This window comes from Diadema antillarum, unplaced genomic scaffold (genome assembly GCF_040938485.1).
Source record: "Diadema antillarum isolate AM-2024a unplaced genomic scaffold, OU_Dant_1.0 seq00000291_RagTag, whole genome shotgun sequence".
NCBI lineage: Eukaryota > Metazoa > Echinodermata > Echinoidea > Diadematoida > Diadematidae > Diadema > Diadema antillarum.
The window spans coordinates 41,868-64,497 of record NW_027271317.1 but is presented as its reverse complement, the minus strand read 5'-3'; the positions used below and the strand labels follow the sequence as shown (position 1 = coordinate 64,497).

The 22,630-nt window shown below is 36.6% G+C and overlaps 1 protein-coding gene and 1 pseudogene across 1 annotated transcript; both read left to right on the top strand.

Moving 5' to 3' along the window:
- The window catches only part of LOC139730097 (guanylate cyclase soluble subunit beta-2-like), a 41,679-nt pseudogene extending 37,290 nt beyond the window's left edge, over window positions 1–4,389 (top strand).
- An 11,790-nt stretch (window positions 4,390–16,179) lies between these two features.
- LOC139730096 (UDP-glucuronosyltransferase 2B18-like) lies at window positions 16,180–19,209 on the top strand. Its single transcript, XM_071641004.1, has 3 exons — window positions 16,180–17,037; window positions 17,678–17,921; window positions 18,986–19,209. Exons 1-3 carry the CDS (start codon window positions 16,180–16,182, stop codon window positions 19,207–19,209), a joined length of 1,326 nt encoding a protein of 441 aa, XP_071497105.1.
- Window positions 19,210–22,630: the final 3,421 nt, after the last annotated feature.

Below are 22,630 nucleotides of genomic sequence, written 5' to 3'. Positions count from 1 at the left end.
ATAACACAGGTGGAGTTGGCGAAGGAGCTGGAGCAGAAGAAGGAGGAGCTGCGATCACTGATGCGGGACCTGGCCCGGGAGAAAGAGAAGACCGATAGCCTTCTATCCTCCATGCTTCCCAAGGAGGTCGCCAATGATCTGCGAGAGGGCCGCCACGTACAGGCCGGTATAGACGACACTTACATTCAAACTTTAGACATTAATAGAATTCAAATAAGACGAAAATATCGCGGTATCAATGGACTGTACGCTATATCTGAATATGCAAAATCCCTACACTGAAAAAAAGAGGAATATACAGGAAAGAGAGAAAGAGAGAAGCAAAGAGGTAACATATAGAAAATAGTTCCAAATGTATTTTTAATCATGTCTTATAATTATAGAATGTCCATTGGAATAATTCAAGAAAGTATTTTGCATATAAAATGCAAGCAGACCATCGTTTCGGCATAACCAGGCTAGATTTAGCAATTTGTAAACGTGGGTTAAACAATTTTAACATCATACTCATATACCATTATACATATATAAATTATGTATATGTATAATTATATACATGTGTGTGTGTGTGTGTGTGTGCGTGTATGTTTGTGTGTAATCATGATCATTTGGATAGAAATATAACTCGTTCAATGTAATGCTTCCGAATTTGAAAAAAAACCTGATTTGATTGGATTTCATTCGATATTATTCATTTTATTTGTCTAACTTGTAGACATACTGCAAGCTTTATACATACACGATGTAACGAATATCATCTAAAGTCTTTGGGATGCCAATGCCGATGTTTATCATTTCATCTTCTGTCACCTTAAGGCTTCCTTCTTTTTATCAGTTCCTTGCAGTGTCTACAAAACTGACCAAGAATAACCAGAGTAGCTAAAGTATAGGTTTTCCCGGCCAATTGCGCACTTTCGTGAGTCCAATTGCTGCATTCAATTTAGCAAAATTTAGCGTAGATGACATGTTCGGTAGTTCACTTTTATGATCTCTTCATTCAAATTTATTTTGGGACATTCAAATTACCTTTAGCCTCATTCTAATTCGTAAAACAAGCACCATTTCGTTATTCGTTCATTCAATTTAGAATGATATAGTCACGTGATCACGGACATGCTGCACTCGTTCATTCAAATTCATTTTGGGGGCATCCACTTCAACATCTTTTGCAGTCAATTTAGAACGCATGTTTACGCTTTGATTCTTTCTTTCTTTTTTTTTGTCAACATAGTTATCGTTTTGCAAGCGTCATTACTTTCATATCTTCGTACTTATTTTAAAGATTTTGGCAACATTTTTTTTTTTCTTCAGTGTGCTTAGTGATTCTTCCAGTCCGAAGATTATAGTGCATCATGTGGCCACAACTTATCTGGCCGTTGAGCGCTTTATTCAAAGTGTGTCAGCCAGTTCTAGGAAGTCAAGGTTATGATCATCAAATGTTCCTCGAATTCCTTTTCTGCCTTCTTGAGAAATACGTCTGTATCTAATTTGTGTTGTCATGACTGTAAGAAGATGAAGTTAATCTGTAGTATTGGTACATGTAGGCCTAGAATGACATGTATGAAAGAAAAGGGGCGTTACAGAACAACAAACTCGAGTTCTCGATGGTCAAAAATATGATACTTTTTCTGCTTGACACTGCGTGGATGAAACAAAAAGTCACATAGAAATACGCGCTTAAATGTTATCACCTTTTCAAAAAAGAAATAACATGACCTTAATTTGAATGAACATGTTAGAAATTTGACTGCCATACGCGAAATTGAATGACTGAAATACCCCTTTCGGCCAGTGTTGGCGAATTTGAATGACTGAAGAGCATGTGCCAAATGCTCGTTTTACGAAGTCGAAAGGCACATGTGCAAATTTCATTGATCAAAATACGAAATTGAATGACCAACTTGCAATTTTGAATGCCAGAATATGCAGTGACGAGGATTTTCGCTAAAGTGAATGAACCTTTTATCAAATGGACTGACAAAAGTGCGAAATTGGCCGTGAAAACCTATACTCTTTGTTATGAATACCTCACTCTAGATTTATCCAGTTTACTGCTGGAAAGAACATAGTGTACATACTGTGTTTGCACAATGTGTTGACACAATCGGCTATGCGAATGCGCTCGAATTTAACAGTGTGAAGGTGATTTCACATTGTGGTGTAGTTTTTCACAGATGTGTTCCCCAATGTTAAAGCGCTCGAATTTAACAGTGTGGAGAGATTTCACACCGTTTTCACACTGTGTTCACTGTGTTTTACATCGTGTTACACACTGTGGGACACTGTGTTCTTTCTGGCAGGGCCGGTACATGTACACAAAAGCGAGAGTCATATGATATATGAGATACAGAATTAGTCTATCCGTATAGTGTAGACCCATCATCAAAATTTGCAATATTTCGCAGCTCTCATATTTCTGTTCGTTCCCACTCTACTCAACCAGGTGAATTCCCCGAAGTGACGGTCATGTTTAGCGACATCGTCAAGTTTACTGACATGTGCTCTCAGTGCCAGCCTATACAAGTCGTTCACTTTCTCAACGAAATATACAGCCAGTTCGACAAACTAACCACCGTTTACAATATCTACAAGGTATCTTTCCTCGTCTCTCGTTAATACAGTCATAATATGTGCATTTTTTTCTTGGTCTTGTATTACAGACTTAGAAATAATTTTTCTTTTTGATACATGCAAAAGTTTTCGTATATTCTTATGCCAGATGGTATGCATGGAACGTAATTTCATTAATATGTTTATTTGAACAGGGGAAAAAATCAGCTGTGAAGAATAAATGAAGATGTTGATTTCTTGATACACTAGTCTTTTCATGGTGAGGGAGGGGGCATTGGGCTGCATAAACTATAACCAGTAATGCCATCAATCCTCTTGACCGCAGGTGGAGACAATTGGGGATGCGTACATGGTAGTTGGAGGACTTCCGGTTTTCAGTAAGACACACACTGAACGGGTCATCTCTTTCGGTCTAGACGCGCTGGACCTTGCGCCCACTCTGACGTCCCCTGTTAAGGATCATTGCATACAGGTAAAACGTCGGCTGGTGGAGTAAAGCTTAGAGTGTGGGGGTAATGCCGCACCCAATTCCATACCACACGAAAGGGCGAGTAATTACGTGTTATTATATTCACGCCTAAATTGTTTGCGCGTCGCACACAACACTAAACATGACTGATAGGTAATATATTGGGATGAGTGAAATGAGCGGCGTGCGATATTTCGTATTTAAACGCGTGGAAGTTTACAAATAGTAATCCCGTACATCTGTATCAAATCTAAATCAGTCTAAGGCAGGCAAAGGAATTCTCTTCTCTGATTGGTCGATTCCGAATTATACGCTAATACATTTCTGTTACATCTTACTATTAATATATTATTGTCAAAGGAAAATGAACACAAAATCACAATGAGCTGATCAATAACGTCAATGGATGTCTGCTACCGTAACTGTCACGGTCACGGGCAGAGACTAGTTCCGTTCTCGAGAATGCCATAGAGCATTCATGCGGGTTCAACTTACTACTCAAGCATTGTATCTTTTCTTAAACCTAAATCATCCGTTATTCTTTATGATAATTGTTAAAACTCAAGCATAGCTTCTCCTATTGAAATCGTTTTCCTTACAAAGTTTTTTTTTTCTTTAGAGTAAAACACTTTTCTTCTTGTCCTTCGTAAACAATAATCAATTCTAATTTTTCAAAGATCCGTGTTGGTGCTCACACTGGTCCCGTCGTAGCGGGCGTGGTTGGGGTCAAGATGCCACGGTACTGTCTGTTCGGCGACACGGTGAACACCGCCTCTCGGATGGAGAGCCATGGAGCTGCGGGAAAGATCCACGCCAGCGAAGCAGTGGTCAAGTGAGTCTTCAATTTGCTTTCAATCTCTTCTTTTGTTGTTTCCTTCTTGTTTGCCTTCAGATATTGAGGAGACACTCAAGATATTAATTTAAAGAATACACATTCTAATATTCTTATGGGAACCTGACAGGGAGCGCAGTAACTCTCTTTATTCGCCCAATTATGTTAAACGTAAATATCTTTTTATCTCAAATTGTTATCATGACATTCTCCCTGAAAAGGGGAATAAGTAAGAAAACAAAGACAGACAAAGCAATAAATGATTCTTTTAATTCTACGTGTAATTACTAGTTTGCTCAAGGGTGTGGAGACAAAATTCCACGCAGAAGTCAGAGGGAGTGTGCACATCAAAGGAAAGGGCGACATGATGACATACTTCATCACGCGACCCAGCGTTGAGGGCGCCACGAACGTAGCTGATAAAGCTGAGGACTCGGGCGACGTCGAACCTTTGTCACATGGAATCGCAATCGACGTCGAACCTTCGTCAAATGGAATCTCAATACCAGGTAGTTAGCCCATTGAACAGAAAATAGGGACTTTTCGAATGCGTCGCCGAAAGCAGTCAAAATCTTCGTGGAGCCACGATCATTATAATGTTTCCTTTCAGTGTTTTGTAGAATTAAGAATCTCATCTTCGTATAGCCTTCTTGTGCAGTTCGGGTGCCATCGTGTAGCCGCCTTGTGGACATCGTAGTTGCTTCGGCTGTTGATGGTATTTGACCAACTTTGGAGCCAACTTCGAACGAACTATTGATAATTCTATATTCCTATGACAGTCACGTGCCATTTTCCAATTGTGTGACTCCACCAGAATACAGACTTTGTAATACATTCCTTATATTATTGGGTAATGATGGGCAAATCATAAAGAAAAACCGTCCGAATGTGTAAACGTCGGGAAATTCTTGAAGGCATCGTGAAGCTCTTTGCTAACCCTTGCCGACAAAAAGAAAACCCAGCTTTAGGGCTTCAGAATAGTTCTAAGAATGTGAATTTAGTATTAAGATAACCAACATGAAATGTTAATCAGTATAATCAATGTCAGGTATTATCAAATAAATACAAAATGTGAACAATAGTTTTATTACAACCCGTTTCAAGGATATACCGTCACCGTGAATGTTTATTGAGAAAAAATAGTGATACTTCCTTATAATTGCGGCTTTATTGTAGAATATTTATCCAGTTGTGGTGTTTTGCGATACAACTGATTATGCAAAAAACAACAACAACCCAAAACACATTATAAAGTCACAATCACAAAGTCATGAAGCTTGTTGAAGGGTCAGATATACGATGCGATGATGTCAACATTATCGTTCTTGTGTGTTATGTCCACACACGTCTACTTTCTACTAGGAGTATGCCTAAACGGGAGTGTTTTACCCCACACATACGCCATAAGCATTGTAATTCGGAAATATGATTATGCGAATCAGATGGACTTGCTTTGGAATAATATACTTGTCCTTGGTTCTTGAATCTTGTCAATACTCAGATCACGGGGCGAAGAGTGAAGCCGGATTTCGACATCCTACCACACCTGAACCCGACCAAATAAGAGGAGCTTTTGCAACGAATAGTAGAGCGTCTTTGAAGGATGCCTGCGTTCCAACGAAAAATGCACTTGGTTCGCCCATCATCGACTCGCCCTCTCTCTTCTCGCTCTCAACTCGGCTTCCTGCATCAGGCAAACTCTCATCTAGCATTTGTTCAATCTTATGAGGGGCGGTCTTGTCGTTACTTCCATGAAATAGTGGACGGTAGCGTCGAGTATAGCACCATGGGAACTTAAGAAAGAGAAGTGTACCGCGGCACTCTAGAAAGAAAACAAGTCACCTCTATAGTTTACAAATACCGCTCACGGTGAGGAGGGCAAGGAGTGGATTTAAGGAGTAGAGTGCAACCCCAGAGGCAAGGGAACACGGGCCAGTGTTTATGGCTGTCTACTAAAGTGCATTCTGTGTCAAAGAGAAGACTTTGCTAGCGCACTGACGCAGATCTTAGAACTTCCGCCGTCTTTTTTTTAAAGGAAAAGATCGGTTCTTAATACAAACAACAGTTGTGGCCTAAAGCAGAAGTAGAAACAGCTTAAGCACCTCTTAAGACCTCTTAAGAAGACGTATTGGGATAGAATATTATATGTGATTAAAGCCCCCTTTTTCAAGCGAGTTATGTCTGACACGAATCCCTTTCATTGCCTTAGATATAGACAAATAGTGAATAATGATCGTGCTATGAATTTCACCTGAATTTAAAGAAACCTTATCCACTACATTTCACGTTCATTTTTTCCATTATGTTTGTCGTAATCTATTCATCATGGCGAGATCTCAGCTTCAATGACCACACACCATGATTACCAAACCTTTCATTCAAAGCAGGTTTGTCTAAGGGATACTTCGAGAACCGAGCTGAAATGCAGTGAAACGGAAATACATTGATTTGTTCGTGTGGATTTCACCTTCCTTTTGTGGAAAACCAAAATGAAACACACAAAGGATGTAACATTTCAGCGGCTATTACTTATGTTTATGAACAGTGACATTACTTTTCTTTGACGGATTCTGAAATCTATATGGACTATAAATATACAGTTGCAACTACATACCAAAGGGAGGTTCCAAATCCATAGGACGTGGCAAAATAATGCAACAGGGCGAGTTGATATATTCAGACTTTAATTGTTTTAGACAGTTTGCACCGATCACCATCAAACTTAGAACTTCTAGAAAGATGTTGAGAGACACCTAGCAACGAAATATGGAGGAAAGCGATTATTTTGCACAAGCTATAACTAAACGCTTATTTGACTGTGATTTTTTTTTTCATTTTCTCTGCATGTCTCGTTCGTACCTGACCAGTCAGAAGTTAGCCCGATTGAATGTCGCAGTTTTACATCTTAAAAATAAATAAATAGAAAACAAAAACTCTATTTTGGTACTAATTTGAAAGTCTTAGCATATTTCGAAATACGATTACAATTAGAATACAAGTTTACAATGAATTTTTAAAAATCTTTCTTTTCTCATTAAAAAGCATCTGACCGTGGTGTATCAACTCTATCATAATTGCATTTGAACACAAAATTCCCTGCACTATTGAAAGTTTATAAACCTCCAAACCCATTTTCGTTAGAACACTTTGTATGCCTCTTTATTGTTGCTAATCTACTCTTTTCTTGTTAGTTATGTGGTAATAACTGGATATTGCCTTTTCGGTTGTGTGATATAAATCTCTCTGCTTAATGTTATATTTTCCAAGAGAGATTACCTTTTTATATTATAAATATAGTATAATTATTAGTTAATGCTTTTTACTTAAAGTAAAAAGTATTGGATCGAGGGAAAACATTACTCTCAGTGTTATCTCACAACGATAGAGAAGGTTTTAATTATTATGGTTACCGAAGTCATCTTTTCAGTATAGATCGTCGGCAACTGATCAAATTCTTGAATTGCATCACCGGATGTGATGTCACTGCTAGCAATACAACGATTTCCATCCTAGCTGTAATAGGTATGTGATTGCATTATGACTATAATCGCCGACTAGTAATTATTTAGACCATTTAATTTAGGCCCTATATAGGGCATTAGCTGGCATTGGGAAAAGGAAACGGGACAGAAAAAAATGACCAGTTAACTGCTGATATGTAAACATAAGGGATATGCATCATATGACACAGCATGATTACACATAATGTATTTATGACTATTGTCCTTTCACAGGTTACTTTAAACTTCTTTGTCACAGTTATCATCTACACCCGTGCAAATCATGTTCTCAATTTCGTGTAGAAATAAACATTTGAGCCTCTTTTGGCTCCCACCGAATAAGCCTGTAATAATTTGTCATATATATACATATATATATACATATATATATATATATGGGTCAGAATTTTGAACGATGTACAATTGAGCCAAAACAAGGCAAAATTTAAAAAATAGGAAATTCTCCAAATCATTCATCTTACCTGAAAGAGTATAACTCAAGCTTTAATATGAACCCAATTATACTAGGATTTTCCCAGAGGAACAAGTTTTTATTCACCGCTGAAGTTTACCATGTCCAGAGCAGCGAACGTCCGTAAGGAATAGTACTGCACATACATTTGAATACCATTTAACATAGTTTCCAAAGATCTGATTCAGTTCAAAATCCTAACGAAATATCTTAAGGGACATGTGTACGTGATTGCAGAATATTAAGCTTGTACACTTAACCTGTACGTAATGGTAGACAACTGATGATTTAACTAAATTCGTCATTTCTGTGAAAATATTGCTCTTCCGGTAAACACTTTCTCCACTTTACGCGCATTTTACAGAAACTCAATATTTTCACCTCTTATTTCACTATCCTATACTTTAATCCTCACTCCCAAATAATAATATACCTTTTTAAGATGTATCTCATCTGGGCAGTCTCTATAACCCAACACACATAGCATAGTTTTCATCACGGAGGTTCGCATGTAGCTCACGGACGTTCGGAACAAACAAGATATTGAACAATGCAGCTCTCTTGAGTTGGAAACGCATTCTACTCACAACAAACAGCAATTTCATGTCCAGAACAAACTCCTCTGCAAAATCCTGAATAGATATTACCAATTCTCAATTATATAAGCTTGTTTATCTTCTCATACTGAGGAATCAAAGAAAACAATTTTTCCATCTCTCGTAAATGAACGTACAAACGTAATCTCAGTGTAATCTCAGTGACGTAGTCCATCCTTGAGAACTAATAATTATATTTATCAAAATTTCGCTATCATGAAGTAAATATTCAGGTCCTAAACTTCAATAAAGTCTACAATGCAAAATTTGCTTTTTCTATAACGAACATGGTCACAGCTAAAATTATGACAAAGAGTTAATATAGAAAAACAACAGAAATGTGCTCCGTTATAGAAATACGAAGTTTAGCTGGGGAGGGCAAACGAATACGTTACGAAGAAATCCCTCTGTGTTTGCTCCTTGTGTTACACACTGTTACCGAGAAAAAATTGTGTTATTATATTAGTCAGAAATGATAATAGGTTCGATACTGCGAAGTTTCGTCATAATAAGACACAATAAGTCCATATATCTTGGATGGATGTTTGTGACTTCGATGTTATACAATATGGTTTGTTATAACAAACCTTTTGTAGCGCGCCATTTCGGAGGCTCGTTATTCATACAGTTTGTCAATACGAAAATTGATAGAGTTCGTATAATCATGAAGCTTTTTTATTCGGTACATGATAGGAATCTCCGAAGGTTATCCGAAAGGCTTATTAATTGGAAAATGAAAACTTATGTTCGCTTATCCAAATGTGGAGAAACAAGTTAACAACTAAAATCATCCAATTTCAAAACCTCATAATAACCGTTTTCACCTAAACGAATATCAGGCCCATTCCACTTTTAGAAGAACGGACCTAAAATAATGATCCTTAATATCTATTTTTCGAAGAACATTTCTAGTAACAAACCTCCTGAATTAACTACAATTTTTTTTTTCATTTTGGAATAACAAACCTTTGGACATCGGAGTAATGAATCTTTGGAAGAGCGAACGTATCAAAGTGCAACCTTAAACCTATTCTTAATCATTACTTTTTTTAATATGTGTTTTCAAAGTAAGCACAAAAGCACAAACAAACTGACGATCTCTCTGTCTCTTAAATGTAAAATGAAAAAAAAATCTTTGAAAAAATTACAAATGAATATTGCTTTTCATTGATGAGTATAAAACAACACCATGTGATGATAAGCGGAGGATTTGTGTGTTTTCATCAGACAATAATTGTATACTGCATGATTTTTGTTCGCTTGTGACGGCATTTCGATGAATAAAAAACATAAACAAACAAACAAAAACTTCTCCAGAGGAATTTGGTATAACGGGGGTGCACTTGCAATTCTTTTCTCTGTGTGTTGGAGCTCGATCCCTTCTCTGTTTCTCAGTCATTTTCATTCAACTGCTTCCACGTCCTTTTGAAACTTTTCCGTTTCTTATTCAACACATGCTCATTACAGACTTCTTCCGTCATTATCCTGAATGTGATTGCGTCGCACTTTTCGGATTTGTTTTGTTTTGTTTTGTTTTGTTTTTGTTTTCTGTTTGGTCGCAGCATGTTCAGGCTATTGAGGGAATGAAAGAAAATCGTCATGAAGAGAAAAATAAGAATGAATTAAGGCATTTAATATCATGACAATTACAGCGAACGTCCGTTATGGAGACCAAAACTGGATGTGTTCTATTTGAGACGGCAGCTACCATACTCAAAAGATAAACACTTAGAGCACCTGTCACTAAAAAGTGGCACTGATCCTCTTTCTCCTACTATGTAATCCATTGACTTATTCAACCAACGAACATCCGTGAAAAAAACGTTTTCCGTTTGTTATTACAGGTAAATTGAGTGCTGAACGCTATTCACTTTCGGGTATGAGCGGCTCGGTGATTTGGTAATATTTTCAACTAACTTTAATCTTATGTGCAGTGATATATTTGTAATTGTCAGAAATTTCCTTTCTCGGACAGAACGTCCGTGAGCGAAACTTTCAGAACCTGTAACAGTACAAATTGTCTCCAGAACCTCATTAGAAAGAAATTTAAACGCACAGAAATTACAGATTACGCAAAATTCCATTTTCCCATAACTTTGTTTTAAGTGTTTAGCTGTTTTTGTATAATTAGAGGGAAAACAAGCGTAAAATTGTGAGTAAATTTTCAACTGTTTGTTCATCATGATCACATAACGCCTTAAAAATTCTGAAAGTACTGCTCTAAACTCATTGTTTACTTTGTAAAACTTTATTTGTCGCTATTCGAGCCAAAAGTTTCAAAGAATACAGGATACTTTCGGGACAAGTTATCCCTATCGGAGGGATTGCATACGTCACGGACGTTCTCTGGAATTATCACGGACGTTCGTTCTACTACTAGGGTCATGTTCCAGGACGGATAAGTAATCGGCAGAGAGTACCTAGCCTTCCTAACTCTTTCAAAAATTTGAAAAGGTATTGTCAATGCAAATTATAAGAAATTTGACATCCTTACAACATATGTATCGCTCGGAGGGGGATCAGGAGGTGAATTTTCAGAGAAAATATCAATTATTTGCTTGGTTTTTGGTGATTTGCATGGTCCAAAAATTGCGGACGAACCTCAGTCCGCTCCAAAAATGGCATGCAGCTCCTCGGCAAGAGAGCCAAAGGTAAAATGCACCTTCGCCATCAAAGCAAGATGGTGTCCCACTCGAAAACGTTTTAATCATCACGGACGTTCTTTTTTTCTTGGAGGTTCGTCTAAAAATACAATTTCGGTTCCTATTTGACAAAGGATGGACAGAAACTCAAAACAAACATATCATCGTGTTGCTAGATCTTAGTTGATTACGACTCAGAACAATATCGCCAATATCGTTTCATGGGCTACGATCTTTATTAGAAAATAGCGGAAGCACGTCCGTGACGAAAACTGAGTATAATTTTGCATAAAAGAATATTACGTCCCATGTACAGCCAGCAGACGTACAATTTTTGCAGGATATGTTCATTAGGTGGAACACCAAATTTTCGTATACGTTACAGTTGGGACAACAAAGTACAATTTGCAGCAGCGATAGAAATAAAAGCATCGCGGACGTTCGTCTGTTTAGGACTTTGATATTTTAATTGTTCTCTGTAATTTTGTACGTGCTCATAAAGTTCTTATAATTTTGTGGTACATACCCATGATATGTCAGATCCAGAACATGCTCAGATATTAGATGCCACGTACCATTAAAAATGCACATCATTAGTTTGAAAAACAAAAATTATTGTGAAAATAGCGTTTTTACCGTATTTTTACGCTTTAAGTCCTTGTGAAATGAAAAATATCAGGCAAAAGTCAACCAAACCATATGTTTCCTGAAAGGAAATTTACCAATCTTTGAGATGGCATGAAAAAATCTGGTTTCTTAGATCATCCTGGCGTGTTCTAAGGGAAAGAATGTCACAAGGTTCGAAAATTGGCAATTGTACATCGTTCAAAATTCTCACCCATATATATATATATATATATATATATATATATATGTATATAATGGTATAATGATACTTGTAGTCCGCGTGTTGGTACCAGTACAGCAAAGATGACGAAGAAGGGTGGTTATGTAATTCAGTCCAACAGTGTTATTTATTCAGACCAAATTTTCGACGAATACATTCGTCTTCCTCAGGGTCAACAATGACAATTCTGAATGTATTCGTCGAAAATTTGGTCTGAATAAATAACACTGTTGGACTGAAATGCATTACCACCCTACTTCGAAATCTTTTCTAAAATATAATATTTTCTATAATGTAGAAAAGGATATATATATATATATATATATATATATATATATATATTTATATATTATATATATACAGTACATGTAATGTCTGTGTGTGTGTGCTTGAAAACGTGTGATGGCGTGTATGATATACATTTCTCATCACCAATATCATGTACATTGGTTTTGACCCTTCAACTCCCCTCCATTTGATCTTTTTTTCCTTGTACACTTAAAGGTCTGGTTTACCTTTGGGAACAGTGATTTAAAAAAAATGTTAATGATATCACTTTCGATGCATATGTGTAGGTCAGTTGTATCACAAAAACATTGTATATACTGTAAACAATTTTTGCGATTAAGCCTAAAATATAAGGAGATATCACGATTTTTCTCATTAAACCATAACTGTATACGGTTTAGTCTGGAAACAGCTTTATTTTATCTATTGTTCACATTTTGTATATTTACCAATACTTAACATCGATTATACAGATTCAATTTCATACAGTGGTTGTTTCTATCCCTAACTCACATTTGTGTAAATATTTTAAAGCATCAATTTTGGGTTTTTGTTTCATCTGCAAATGGTAAATTATGCTTTTAAGTCTTTTCCTATTATTCCTTCCTTGCTTGTCCTTTCTTCTTCCTTTTTATTCATTCAATATTTCTTTTTTTTGTGTTTGTTGTACTAGGCGTTACAAAAAGTATATCTCACTTTTAATCCCTAATAGTTGAAAAACCATATATCAGATAACACTAACATTGATAAAATATGAGCAATAGCTGAATAGTGTACAATTTTGTTGGAAGTAATTTAAATGAAGGCACATTTCTGTTTCATTGAATTGAAAATCTCTTTTCAAGTTAGGGTTCAGATTTTGCTCTATTTTTGCCCCTCTGTACAAAACTTTAACTTTACACAAGGGACAATGGGTGTGCATGGAAATGTGTGGTTAACACCCAGACAATGGTCCTGAACAATGGACTGGGTTTGAATGCTCTATTACATATTCATGAGAAATTCCACTATCACAGCTAGTCGTTATTCATCCTGAAATGTAGCGTCTGCAAGTACATGAAAACATGTGCTTACTTTTTTTCATGTGCATGCAATTTTACTCTTTGACATGAATTCAGACTAGCAGTGCCCAGGGCAAGCATTATCCATCATGAATGATTGATAAAGCATTCATGTGCCTAGGAGCAAGAGACCAGAAGCCTAGTCAGCAGAACTCTGAAAAGGTGGTATTCGTGGCATTTATGTCTATTTTTCAGGGTCATTTTAAGCACACACTCAAATACACATCATTGGTACCTGTGTAAAGTTCAATTTTGTACAGAGGGTAAGAATTTGATCAAAATCTGGAACTTAACAATTTCAAAATTACTCATGGATTTAATGAAACTGATTCATGCTTTCATATTCAAATAATCTCCAACGAAATTATACTCTATTCAGCTATTACTCATACCAATGAGAGTACTACCTCATAATAATGGTTTTCGAACTATCAATAAATAAAATAATAAGGTCGTATTTATTCAGGGTAGCCTCTTCAGTGTTGCCACTGCTCTACCAGAGGGCCCTGCCATTATCATTACCCCAGCGTTGCCAGGTACCCATTTATACACCTGGGTCGAGAGGGACATTGTGGGTAAAAACATCTTGTCAAAGGACGTAAGCACTGGGCGGGAATCGAACTCGGGTCCTCCGACTGGGAGTCGAGAGTCTTATGCACTATGCCACAGCTTAAGGATCACATAATGTATTAACTGGACATGATGTATAAACTGGACTGCCTAAAAGATAATAACTATATCGGTATGAGATGCAGCATGTCAAAACCTGAAGAAATCCAATCCACATGCCTCTCGTTTTCCCTGTTAATCATACGCACATTGCCAGGCATGTAACTATCAAGTTGTTGATTTCAAATTCATTATTATTATTATTTTTTTTTTTGGTTCATTGACATCTGTATTTCCGCAACTTGCACTTGTAACTTGCGTAAAAGGAATGAACAATACAAAACGGCATGGAAATTGCATGCGAAACAACGTGTGGAGGAAGACACAAAAACCATTAACCTTTCAAAGAGTTTCCTTTTATATTATAATAATGATTGAATCCAAGAAAAATACAATACAAAACAGTTCAAGAAAGAAGAAAGGAAAATATATGCTGCATGGCGTCAATAACAATGGGTTTATTACTAGAAGGCATTATTGCAGGTGAAGGATTTACAACATTATTCTCTATGTGTCTCCTCTAGAATGCAACTATAGAAGCACTCTGCTTGCTAACACTTTAGAGACCATTCCACATTTTAGGGTCGAAATTTATCAATGTACATTGCGAAAACTTATGTCAAGTTGGGTAGTCTACATTTTCAGCCCTTCCTGCACAGTATGTACCTACCTTTTTTTTTATTTATTCATTTTTTTTCTGCAAAACCAAAATGTTAAGAGCATCGTATCTCATTACTTCTAAGCAGATACATTTAAACAAACACAGCTTTGTCAACATCATATATTTTCAAGAAGTATCCATTCACATGACTTGAGTAGAATGAGAGTGCAGTTTTCAGTTTGTTATAAATATTTTTGTACGTTTCTGAATATTTGATTTTTTTTTTCAATTCTATTCATATTTTCTTGAAACCAATCATTAAAAAATTAAATTCATTATTGAAATCTGAACAAAGAACATTTGAATCATTGCGAAACTAAAAATCTGCAAACTTGAAAAAATGCAAAGCGTTCACATAATATTACGTGAGGAAAAGTTAAGGTCATTAAACAGATTTCTGGAATTGTTTATATACATCCTCATTTCCTCCTTTGTAAGTAGATATCAGTTTAAATCTTTTAAAACACTTTGGAAACACAACATCCTTTAGTGATGAATCAAACATAGTATTACACCAGGGATTTATAGATAGAATCAAACTCTATCTTAAAACATGTATATCGATAGCTACATATCCACGTATTTGTCCTGTGTTTAAACCAAAGTAGAACCATAGCTTGGACATGATAATTTTGGGGTATTTTTTTCGACGTGAAGATGGAAGTGGACAGTATTTACAATATTTCGACCATAGTTGTTAAAAAATGAATCAACTGTATGAAGAATGGCTTATTCATGACACAATCATTGCACATTCGATCGTAAAATACAATATTGCACTTTTCCCTGACCGTTTAAAAGCCCTGTACAAAACCCTGTTCATATAGTTTTCCTTGTAGCTTTGATATAACTATGAATATTCTTAAGATTATGAATATTCATAAGATTCATTACTATGATAATTTCCCCTTCCTCTAGCGTAACTTAGAATTGACTTTGTTTCTGTAATTATGATAAACATGTATATATTGATTCGATTCTTTGGATTCTTAAGATACCTTGAATACAGTGCAGTTTTCTTTTAACTCCTGAGAGTACTATACCGCCACAACATACACACAGGCACACACAAACAAGGACACGCATACACTAACACTATGTACATAAAGACGTTTTGCTGCCCCTGCTACCAGAAGACGTTAAGGGGAAGAATCAACACCATTCGGTCCTTGTATAGATATTTTCTCACTATGTCCACACGTTCCGGACAAGAAGGAAACAGTACAGTACACGCTTTTGAGGTTTCTACCTGTTTGCAGATTACAATAGGGCGCTATACGGTACAATAAGAAACAGGGGATGTCAGATCTGTCTATGAATAAGTGGTTGAGTCTAAAGTTCATAGTGTGTACCCGGGAAGGTCTTCACCCTTCCATTTCCTGTTAGTTGTTCTATTATTCTGTTCTATTATTTGCTCTGTTTGACGCTGTGTATTCTTAGATGCTAGGGTGTGGGATTGCCACAAAATTTTACGTCCCGACGTGATTGTAGCACATGTCGTTTATTGAAACGTGAAATTCGTGAGTGTTCATGTATATCCAGGTTCAGTGCCGGCATCATTTTCTACCAGCATGGATAGGGTAGCAGTGCTCTGTGTAGCGTTGGTGAGCTTGGCTGCATCGGTCAGTGGAGGTAACATCCTCATCTCTTCCGAGTACGGAGCAGGGAGTCACTTCATGGCCGGATCGCTGGTGGGGAAGGTACTGGTCGATCGAGGACATAACGTCACAATGCTCATAGGAGACGCATATAGTTACAGGGCTAAGGATCCGCTCTACAAGGACCTTAACTTCGTGATCTTCAATCACTCTGGATCTAACGATGAGGTGCTAAACCGATTCAAGTCCATCAGACAAATCGTATTTGAATCATGGTTCACCCAGCTGGTAAAATATCAAATGATCTTTGAACCTGGTTACCAGGCAGACTGCAAAAAGATCTTGGAAGACGACGCTGTTATCCGTGAATTACGGAAGGGAGAATTCGATGTGATGATTATGGACACCGTGTGGTTATGCCCGCTTCTTATTGCGAGGAAACTTGGACCTCTTCCGGTGATTGGAGAATCACCGGTAACTCTTTCCCTTGTCATCCATTTAAGTGCCGGTAATCCACTTTATCCCTCCTTCATGCCGGAAGTGACTTCGGGTTTACCTCAAAAGATGGATTTCTACCAGCGGCTTGGCAACACTTTACTCATCGGTCTCTTCAGATTTGCGTTTCCCTATGCCTTGCAAATGTATGACGCCCTCATTGCCGAACATAATTTAGGCCCAAGCGAACTGACCCTTCTTGACCTCATCAGGAATGACGTCATGCTCTGGTTGGTGAACACTGATTTTGCCTTTGAATTCCCGATGCACATTACCCCGAACATCATTCCCATCGGCGGTCTGACAGCACGACCTCCCATTGCATTACCACAGGTGGTATAACGTTTGTCTTTGGTATTAGTCATTCCATTATCCCTCCTTTTTCATCTCGCTCTCTGTTTACTTTGCTTAAGCAAATATTCGTATCTTGGTTTTTATTTCACACTACTTTGAATAATGATTCATTTGAATATTTTCTTTGCTCATATTAAGATATTACTAAGTATATTGTAATTTTATGACCTGCTTTTTTTTTTTTGAATTAAGGCAGCACCTATTCAACTTCAGATTTCATAAACTGGATGACCGCAACCTCAGCAAATGTGGTTGAAACCACTCCATCCTGATTATATGTATGCCCGTAAGTTTTTACCAGGACTACTACATTACTTACACACTAATAGTAGGGGATCATTTACGTCGATGAAGGGCAGTTTTTCAATCAGTTCCAACTTAATTGTCAATTAATGCAAAGCCTAAATTAACGTAATTTATCCCTAATGCTTACTTTGATATCCGAACACAAACTCGTTTGCAGCTTGACATTATTAACATTACCAAATTTTGTCAAAATTGCCAAATAGAATAAAAATAGGAATTGAATTAAACCCCTCCCCCTTCGAAATTTTGAAATATCTCGGACAAATTAAATGTCTCATCAACTTTCTTCCTTCTCCTTTTATATTCTTGACAACAGGAACTTGAAGACTTCATGTCAAGCTCTGGAGAACATGGGGTTGTCGTATTCTCGCTCGGTTCATACTTTACGTTTGGAACAGACATGACGTCACTCAAGTCAGACATTGTCCAAGTCTTTGCCGACGCCTTTGCTCAGCTGGATCAGAAAGTGATATGGCACATGAAAGATGTGGGAGCGCTCAATAGAACGCTGCCGCCAAATGTCAAGACTCTCTCGTGGATTCCACAAAATGATCTTTTGGGTAATATATTTTCTATTTTTCCGAAATATTAAAAATATCTGAGATGTTTAGGAGAAATATCCAATTGATATTTTCGCCGACTACGACGACAAAAAAAAAGAACAGACAAATATAATCAAGGTCTTTCATTTAATGTGTCTTCCAAACACGAGTGGATTATGAAAGAACGATACACAGTGAACGATCGAGGGATGAGGATTATCATGTTGTTAATATGTTTCGACTTCATCTTATCACCGCCATGAATTAGGCCTATAATCTAGCTCAGTCCTCACGAACACCCCTCTTTCAGTTTAAAAGATCGGTACAGTTTTACTCGAGATGGGGCTTCAGGTTTCCAATGTTTTTTATGATATTTTTTTTGTCTTCAGATAAGAAGCCCCAAATGAATGATGAGAGAGCATACAATTCAAAGAGGAATTTAAAATTCATTTGATGAAAATTGGTTTCGAAATAGCTGGGATATCCAAACAAAGCAATCCTAAGGAAAGGTGGGACCAACCTTTCAGTAGAACTGCTTTGATTTACTTTGTTTTTGGACATCTCAGCCATTTGAAAAAAAACGATTTTCATAGAATAAACTTTGAATTCATCGTAGAACTGTACGCTCTTTGACATTTGATACAATAGTTTTAAGTATGTAAAAAAATGAACAGTTGATTATTTCTTTTACTGTTTTGACACCTACAGGAGTGGTAATACAATCTATAGCACGTAATTTCGAATCTCGAACCGAGGAAATTTTCATTTAAACGATCAAGGAATATTTAAACACTTGTTTGAACACAATCAAAGTTTACTTGTGTATTGGCCTCGTCAACATTCACTTATATCAGAATCTGTGCGTCATCTTTAATACACGGGACCTCATCATCTGGAAACATAACACACAATCACACAAACACATATACGCAAATACACAAATCAATAGTTGGTAAGGAAATCAGAGAGGGAGAAAAAAAAAGAAATATTAGAAAGACAAAACTTACTTTCTGTAAGGGGATCTTATTGTACAACGGGTCGGAATAAATTCAAAGTATTCTTTCCTCTAAAATTGTCTTCAGGTCACAATAAGACGAGACTTTTCATGTTTCACGGTGGTAACAACGGTCTCAACGAGCTCGTCTACCACGGCGTACCGACGATCGTCATACCACTCATGGGGGACCAGCCCGACACAGCAGAGCGGGTGAAGGCCCGGGGTATTGGGGTAGCCCTGGACAGGATGAACTTGACTACTGACTCGATACTGTTTGCTTTGAGAGAGGTCCTCAACAATGACAAGTAGGTCCTATTACAAAGTCGGAGCACACACCTGTGCAGTGATATACTTTTATTCCTCAGGCACGGATTGTACAGTTTGGCAATGCTGCAAATACATGTCAAACTCTTTAAAACTGTTTAATCCTTTGGCTCGGCCTTGTTCTGTCTGACACGAATATAACATGTGTAATGTTATACACATAAGTAACATTTTTTTTTCTCCCGAATATATATATATATATATATATATATATATGTGTGTGTGTGTGTGTGTGTGTGTGCGGGTGTTTGTGTATGTGCGTGTGCACATCATCCTTCACTAGCTTACCGTGACAAAATATTGCATGATTCGATTTAATTGTTCATTCCATGCAAGTGTGCATTGTTTTTCTCATCATATACATTATGGTTATGCATACATACAATGTATTATATTCGTGTCATACTTCATGATTTGTACTTTTATCTATTGTTGTACTTTTTCCAAATTCCAAACAAACCCATTGAATGCTTTATAACGATCCATCTTTCTATGTGACCACTTAACCAAATTGAATAATGCTTTCTGCAAAATGTATGTAAAAAGTTAATGTTTCTTTCCCTGAAATAGCATTTAGATTGTTGAATGATTTTAAAGGTTATCAATGTGGAAATCTGATTGTATTTTTTTTTTTTTGGGGGGGGGGGACATACTGTACAATAGATTATTATTAAGGGAAACTAAAAGACGCATATGGCTGTACGTAACTATGAAATTATTAGACATAAACGACATGCTGGTTAGAGGTACGAAAAATGTACATAATACAAAATTACATGTATGTAAATGTGCATATAAGTAGTTTTTCCCGTTTTATTTTGTTTTTTTGTTGTGCATTGTTTCTCTCTATGATTTTCCACATCCACTTAGCCTTATAAGTGCGTTGAACACTTCTGTGGATATAGCGCCATACAAATAACCATTACCATTGTTAAAATGTGCCACAATATTCTACCTCGTTATAATACCTATAAATAATGTTACATATGAAATAAGATACTTTCGTCTTGGAGTACCTCATTTCTGCAAGATACGGTGATTTGGTCGAGAAATTCAATATCGGAAGTGAGATGTCTAAAGTACCACTATTCTGCATATTGGTGGTGAGAATTCAAAATGTTTTCAACATTTTTGTAGCGATATAGGAAATTCATATGCTCATTTTAAAGAATAACAATTTTGATGATAACGAAAAAAGCAGGGTAAAGAACCTCCCCCCCCCCCCAAAAAAAAAAAAAAAAAAGACCGGCTGAAAGTAGATAACCATTATAATATCATAACTTTTTATTCCTTATCATTTCCAGGTATGCAAAGAATGCCAAACGTGTGTCCGCCATTTCTCGTGATCGACCGATACCACCGCGGGAACGCGCTGCATTCTGGGTAGAACACGTGATGAAACATGGCGGCGATCACCTCCGCTCCTCTTACAAAAATCTCACTTTGGTCGAGAGTAGCCTGCTAGACGTCTTCGCATTTTTGACCATCTGCCTTTTTCTCATTGTGCTGATCCTATACGCCCTTGTTCGCTGTCTATTCAGAACTTTGAAACGTTGCGTATTGTCACGATACAAATGCAAACATGACTGAAACTTGTGTGAACTGCAATCTGTTCAAGTGACCAGGATTTGGCACAAAAGGCATGTTGTATCCATTCATAGAAAATCCCCCCTCAAAAAAAAAAAGGAAAAAAAAAAGAAAAAGGGAGTGTTTCGTGTGAATCATTTATCAGAATCCGTGGACTGTATAAGCATAGGGAAAATACGGGGCTTTCATCATTCTGTCTTGATGATCATTTGACGTGCAATTGCGTAATTAAAAAAAGACACCCCAAAAGATAATGTTACATATCCATCTTGAATGTTAGCCCCGTTCTTCTGTTCCCATAGTCATCGAATGTGCGATAGGCATGACTTGACAAGTTACATGTAGGAAATCGTTTGTGAATGCCAGCATTGGACTACCTAAATGATTTTAGAATCGGATAAATCATCGAATAAAAAATGTCATGCCCTACATTCCCAAGTCGTTTTGAAAAAAAAGAAAAGAATCTGTAGCAATATAACAATTTCATTTACACTGAGTACAAATTATGATTTGCTATCAAAAATTGAATTCCAAAGCATTTGTATCTTTCTTTTTTTATTCTAAGGGATGTCTTTGAGTGAAAATTATGTTTCTGATTCTGTAAACATCATTTTGCACAAACAAATGTATTGAAAGTACATTGTATACTAATCCTTGGATTTTGATGAACGTTCATTTTGTATTGTAATCAACATCAGTATTGAGAATTAAATATACTTACGCTACAATTAGATTTAAACCATGATTTATGATAATACTTAAGACAAAGCATTTCTAAGTACATGTATTATGTAAAACCATCACAATTTGACACTACGCTTAACGCCTTCCATACTGAATTCTGAAATCCTCATAGACTTAATACACAGCTCACCAGGTTCCCGAAGTGAATGGGTTAAAAGAATGAAGAGTACAAATTATTGTATCGGAAAAGAAAACAAATAATGTGAGGAACTATTACCGGTTCTACATTGATTCCATTTTTTATTCATTCCCTACTAAATATTTCCAATCAAAAGTCTGTTTCTCCCCTTGATTATGTAGCATTATTTTCGTTGGGAATAATTTATTCACATTTAAACTTCACAAATTTCCAGAATGGGGTCACTGTCTTCGTGGTCATTAAACACCTAATTAAAAAGCTATCGAAATTGCCGTGAGAGGAAGTTGTTTTTGAAATTTTAGCCATGACGCCATTTTGAGAGTGAGTTCAATGCCATGACGTGGTTTTAAAGTGTGTGTGTGTGTGTGTGCGTGTGTGTGTGTGCGAGACCCTACATGTACAATCAGAGAAGAGACTTGTAAGGTCATATTGCCAATCTCAACACGTAATTTTCATTTGTGAATATGACTGAACCGCCACTTCTAAAAGCGTGTAACACTTTGGAATGATTTTTTTTTTTAATGCATCGATCATAGTTATAACATAACGTACTCTCTAAAAAAGATCGAGAGAAAATATTCACTCTTGAAAGAGTAAATACAAAAAAGAGTGAATTTAGAGTGAAATTGGAGTGAATTTTGAGTGAAAATGTTCATTTTCACTCGTTTTCGAGTGACCTCAGGGATCACTCCAAAATCTTCGAGTGATCCCTGAGGTCACTCCAAAATGAGTGAAAATGAACATTTTCACTCAAAATTCACTCTAAATTCACTCTTTTTTGTATTCACTCTTTCGAGAGTGAATATTTTCACTCGATCTTTTTTAGAGAGTAACATAGCAGGTTACAATAATATATCAACGTTTGTGGCGTGAAATTTATCTTTCTTAGATATATGCAAATCATTCGAAACTGGCATTTAATTTATGTTACGTCTC

Bases quoted from the DNA above. Each gene is read 5' to 3' on its own strand.
- LOC139730096 (XM_071641004.1), top strand. From the start codon at position 16,180: ATGGATAGGGTAGCAGTGCTCTGTGTAGCGTTGGTGAGCTTGGCTGCA. The intron at 17,038-17,677 runs GTATAACGTTTG...TCTTGACAACAG, and splicing joins CCATTGCATTACCACAGGTG to GAACTTGAAGACTTCATGTC. The intron at 17,922-18,985 runs GTAATATATTTT...AATTGTCTTCAG, and splicing joins TCCACAAAATGATCTTTTGG to GTCACAATAAGACGAGACTT.